The sequence below is a fragment of the Gracilinanus agilis genome, unplaced genomic scaffold (assembly GCF_016433145.1).
Source record: "Gracilinanus agilis isolate LMUSP501 unplaced genomic scaffold, AgileGrace unplaced_scaffold47543, whole genome shotgun sequence".
In the NCBI taxonomy this organism is placed as follows: domain Eukaryota; kingdom Metazoa; phylum Chordata; class Mammalia; order Didelphimorphia; family Didelphidae; genus Gracilinanus; species Gracilinanus agilis.
This window is the reverse complement of record NW_025381959.1, coordinates 710-6,317: the sequence shown is the minus strand read 5'-3', so window position 1 is coordinate 6,317 and position 5,608 is coordinate 710. Positions and strand designations below refer to the sequence as shown.

Sequence of the window (5,608 nt, the reverse complement as noted above, 5' to 3'; positions counted from 1 at the left end):
CTCGGTCTCCCTTCGCCGGACCCGGCTTGCTGATGGATTCTCTTTGCGCAATCTGTGCGTCATCGTCCCCCTCCCCTCCCCAGCCGGAACCTCCAGTCGCCTTGAGCCCCCCAGGCTCAAACCCTGGGCTCAGGTCAAGGACTGAGGGTAAGGGACGGTCTTTGACGCTTAGGGGTTCTCCGAAGTCAAACCTTCAATTTTGAGAATCTGAAAAAGCAAGAATTGATTTCCCTACCCTGTCTTCACAACCCCCTCCCCTTATGGACTCGCCCTACAAACGTCCTTCCCTTCCCGGCGGGAAGAAATAAGGAGGGGAGAGGGTGGGGGTTGGATGACAGAGAAGCATGGAGGAGGGGGCACTTGATGAAGGGGGCAGCAGCGTGATAGGCCGGTGCGGGCGGGGGTAGTGAATGAGAGGGGGCAAAAGGACACTTCCTACCCATAGGCAAGAACAAATAGAACCACACGGTCCACTCTCTCAAATGTGCCCACTCGGTCCCCTTCCTTTCTTCCAACACACAAATCTTTACCACCTCACTAGTCACCAACACGCACCTGGTTACCCATTCACACTCAGTCACGCTCAACACAGGAATACACACACACACACACACACACACACACACACGCACGCACACACGCACGCACTCAAAGAAACCTGCCTGTCTTCCCTTCATTCATAATATATGTGGCACAAGATCCTGGAAACCTTCAGGGTGGGCAGGAAGCATACTTCCTACCCTGGTTTTCGTGATCTACTGCTTTCCCCTTCTTCCCTAGAGCCCCAGTACCCCATTCCAGTTAAATCCACAGATTGACCGCTTGCGTTATAGATTTATTCATCCCCTGGCTTTATGTTGACACTCCCTGCGCTCCAACTCTCCCATCTTCCTTTCTTGCTTCCTTCCTTCCTTCCATTCATCCGTCCATCCCCTCCCTCTCTTCTCATTCTCCTTCATTCATTCACTGCCCTCCTCCTCCCCCAACCCCGTGTTCGCTTCATTTATTCATTCATTCATTTCCCCGGCATTCGGCTCCAGCGTGCCAGTTAGTCCTCACTCTTCAGTGCGCAGGCGCAGAATGGGGAGGAGGAGAAGAATCTTCCAATCACCGGCCGCAATTAGGGCCCCTCCACCACTCGCCCCGCTTCCCCATGAATGAACATTGACGTCAATCGGGCGGAGAGGACCCCCCCACGTGATTCACTGGCTCCCCTTTATAAAGAGGTGGGGCGGGCGCTGTCCAGCGTGCTGAATCCTGGGGCGAGAGCGAGCGAGCGAGACAGAGTCTACCACGCAAAGAGAGACCTGCCAGAATCTGACCGAGGCGACTGAACGCTGGACAGGGACAGCAACTTGGAGCATCCGTGCTCTCTTTTCTCGCAACCCCGACCCTCATCTTCTCCCACTCCACGAATCCCAGCTGGTAAATACTATTCTGTTAGTCTGTCCATCCCCCAAAGACTTGGCTGGGCGCAGTAGGGATGCGTCTTCCCTAGTTTGGGGGAAGGGGTAACGCCAAGATAGAAGAGGGGTTGACATCCCCCTTTTCTCAGATAAAACCTCCCACGCTCGATCTGGAGAGTCCCGAGGGGAGCAGATATTTTTTTCCTCAGTCTTAAAGCAACGTGGGCGGTGACAAGGAAGATAGCTCCGCGAAGGAGCGGGGGCGAAGTGGAGGTGGGGGAACACAGATGCGAGTGCTGCCAGGCGTTCCCCTCCCAATTTTAGGGCTTCAGAGATTGACACAGACTTTCTCTCTTAAGGTCCCTGTCTTGACATTTCTGTATTTAGAGAGCGATCGGTAAAATAGAGGTAGGTAGCGAGTCAAGGGAAACGCCAGATTTTGAGGTCGAGAAGGGAATTTAAGGAGCAGAGAAGACACTTGGAAGCCCTCACAGCTCTCTCGTTTCATTCACTCTTTACCCCATTTTATTTTTCTTTCCCACAGCCCCTGGAAACCACCCTTCTCCCAGGCTCAGCCATGAGGTTCCTACAGCTGCCCGCTGCCTTCCTCTTCTGCCTCTTGCTTCTGCTGGGCAGTCTTCAAGCAGCACCCTCGGGGCGCCCGGATCGGTCGCTTCCCATATCTGAACACGAAAACTTGGCAAATGTAGGAGGGAAGCCAGGGGAAAGAGAAAACCTAGATCAAGAGATAAGGGAGGAAAGAAGCCCAGAAAGAGAGCCTGAGGAAGAAGATCTGTTTCAGGGAGTAGATCCACGGGCGCTGGCCGCGGTCCTGTTACAGGCGCTGGATCATCCCGCCTCACCCCCAGTTCCAGGGGTCTTGCAGCAGCAGCAGCAGCAGCAGCAGCAGCAGCAGCAGCAGCAGCAGCAGCAGCAGCAGCAGCAGCAGCAGCAGCAGCAGCAGCAGCAGCAGCAGCAGCAGCAGCAGCAGCAGCAGCAGCAGCAGCAGCAGCAGCAGCAGCAGCAGCAGCAGCAGCAGCAGCAGCAGCAGCAGCAGCAGCAGCAGCAGCAGCAGCAGCAGCAGCAGCAGCNCAGAGGCTTTGCTAACAGAAACCGTGCGTAGCCAGACCCACAGCCGCCCAGCCCCAGAGATACAGGTACCTCCGACGCATTCCCGTATTCCAGAGGAGCGCAGCTCGGAGGGTTCTGACCCTGCCGAGGAACTGGAGGCACTTGAGTCCTTGCTCCAGGAACTACGCGCTTTCAGCCCAGGGAACGCTAAGCGAGAGCCCGAAGCTGCTGCAGCTGAGGCGGAAACGCATACCCATACACTGACCCGGGTCAACCTGGAGAGTCCAGGGCCTGAGCGCGTATGGAGGGCCTCCTGGGGAGAGTTTCAGGCGCGTGTCCCTCCCCCACCCCCATTTCCTAGGCAGTTCCAGGAGCAATTGCCTGAGGGCGTGTCCCTCCCTGAGGTGCGCCAGAGTGAGGGCGAGCCTGTTCTAAAAACACGCCAGGGAGAGAGCATCGCGCCTCTCTACCAGGCGCGCCAGATCGAGAGTGCACCTTTCTCCAAAACGCACCGCCCAGAAAGTGCAGCCATGAGTAGGCTTGCTGCTGGAGGGCGCCTCCTGCAACGGGGGTTGGCTCAGGTAGAGGCAGGTAGGCGGCAGGCTGAGGCTACGCGGCAGGCTGCAGCCCAAGAGGAAAGACTGGCCGATCTTGCCTCAGATCTGCTGCTCCAGTACCTGCTGCAAGGCGGGGGTGGAGACTTGGAGCGAGGTGTGGGGGACCGGGGACTGCAGGGGGAAGGTGAGGAGGAGAGAGAGAGGGAAAGGGAGGAAGAAGAGGGAGATATCCGAGGTGGGGAGGAGGAAGACGAGCAGGGGGACGAGGAAGACGCTGAGGCAGAGGCTGAGGAGGTTGAGAGGGGGCGACAGAATGCATTGCTATTCGCAGAGGAGGAGGAGGGGGAAGCTGGGGCTGAGGACAAGCGCTCCCAAGAGGAGACACCGGGTCAAAAGCGAAAGGAGCAAGCGGAGGGAGAAGGGGAGGAAGATGAAGAGATGGACCCACAGACTATCGACAGTTTGATCGAGCTGTCCACTAAACTACACCTGCCGGCCGACGATGTGGTCAGCATCATTGAGGAGGTAGAGGAGAAGCGTAAGCGGAAGAAGAACGCCCCTCCTGAGCCACTACCTCCCCCTCGGGCCCCCCCTGCACCTACCCACTTTCGCTCCCCTAAGCCCCCACCACCTCCATCTTTCCCCGCTCAGGATGATCTGCAGGATTGGAATGAGGTACTCCCGCCCTGGGATCGGGAGGAGGTTTTCCCTCCCGAGCCCAACTACCCCTTTCCTAACTACATCCAGCCCCGGACACTCGTCCCACCTCTTTCTTCCCCGACCCGCCGCCACCACTACCACGCACAGCCCGCAGAGGGGTCGCGATACCACTTCGGCCTGGGTCCACAAGGGCAGCGGGGCGAGGAGGAGGAGAGGCAGCAGCAGGAGGAGGAGCTGGAGAATTATATTGAGCACGTGCTGCTCAGACGCCCCAGCCTGTTCCCGTGACTCCGCTTTCCCACTCGTGACGGTCTCTTCTCTCTTCCCTTGTGCGAACCTCCCTAAGCCTCCCTGTGTTGCTCTTCAGTGTTCTGCATGCGGTCCCCGACCTTTTTTTGTGGGGTGAGGGAAGTCCCACCCACCTTGTCTCAGCTAACCTGGCCCCACCTACTACTCTAAGTCCTGCCCTTTTTCCCTTTAACCATCTTGGTGGGAGACAAATACCCTACACTCACGGTGGAGAAAAGAATGGGTGGATCTGGGCGTTGAGAAGAAAATAGCCTAAGGGGAGTGGGAAGGAGCACGAGTCCCCAAACTCGAGAGGGCAGAAGTCTCCTGTGTCCTAACTCCACCCACCAGTGACGTAGCAAAGAAGCAGTTGAAATGGGACTGTACAGATCTGCTCTACACACGTCTCCCCATCGGGGCCCAGTTCCCTTTCCCTGTGCCTTCCTATGCCTCTCTACCCTTTTTTTCCATCACTAAACAATAATAATAATAAAAAGCAAACAAAAAAACTAACAAAAAAACTAACAAACAAAAAACCAACCTTACCAGTTGTGTTGAAGCCGCGTGAATCGCAGCCCATCCCCGACCCTAGGGTTTTCCCAAGACCCTGATCCACTCTCCCCAAACTCAGAAAACTAAACCCCTTTCTTCCCTTCTCTGTTGTAAATACCCCTCACGGGGAAAATAGTTTTGCTAAGAAATAAAAGTGACTATTTTATTAGGACTTTTTCTCTTTTATTCACCTACTGTCCCCCCTCCAATTTTTTTCTCATGAGCATAAGGGAATATCAGCCACCTCTACCTTCCTACACTACTCTCACTGAGTACTTTCCCCTCATTCCTACCCTAGACAAAAGCACGAAGTATATTGGGGGGGGGGCGGCACAATTCCATTAAAGGTCAAATTCTATCCTAGATTCACCTAGCTCCAAATTTAATCTTTCTTTCCTGAGTGCAGTAAGAGTTAATTTTTCATTTCTACTCCCTACATAGATGGGAGGGGGCTAAAAAGGCTTTTGCTTGAAACACCTTGGCATCTACACTCCAAATCTGTGCCTCCAGAACCCTTTAGCTTTCTCTCACAAGATGAGACTCTTGAGATGAGGAAATCCCTTCTGGAGATTTTCTCCTCTCCCCAAAGGGAAGTTGGTGAAGAGTAACAGGAAAAAGAGATGAGGGGAGTGGAAAAGGTGCTAAACAAGGACTAGAAACCTAGATCCTAATGCCCAAATTCATTTTCTGCATCATAATCTTCTTGTTATAAAATGGAGATACTAATAATTGCACTATTTCCTTATGAGAAAAATCTTTTTATGAACTAATACCATAAGCAGAAATTCCAGAAATGATATTCCTTTTATTTCAGGAAGAAAGGAAACGGACAAACACCCTTCTTCCCTCCCTTCCCTCAAATTAGAGTTTGGGGTTCTACTAAGTTCCCAATAGACTCAAACCTTCCTGTATCCCTTCTTTCAAAGTCATAAGATTTTTAAAATTAACTATGTTCTTCTCTAAAGTTCAAACCCACCCTGGGGGGGGGGGGGAGAGATGTAAGGAAAGAGACACCCCTCCTTAATATACTAAAGATCCCTTTCCTCAGGAAAGGATGAAAGTCTGGCTGATTGG

General features: G+C 53.8%; 1 protein-coding gene across 1 annotated transcript; it reads left to right on the top strand.

Moving 5' to 3' along the window:
• Positions 1 to 998: 998 nt before the first annotated feature.
• Positions 999 to 4,706, top strand: VGF (VGF nerve growth factor inducible). Its single transcript, XM_044684283.1, has 3 exons — positions 999 to 1,425; positions 1,951 to 2,309; positions 2,494 to 4,706. Exons 2-3 carry the CDS (start codon positions 1,984 to 1,986, stop codon positions 3,980 to 3,982), a joined length of 1,815 nt encoding a protein of 604 aa, XP_044540218.1. The 5' UTR covers positions 999 to 1,425; positions 1,951 to 1,983; the 3' UTR covers positions 3,983 to 4,706.
• Positions 4,707 to 5,608: the final 902 nt, after the last annotated feature.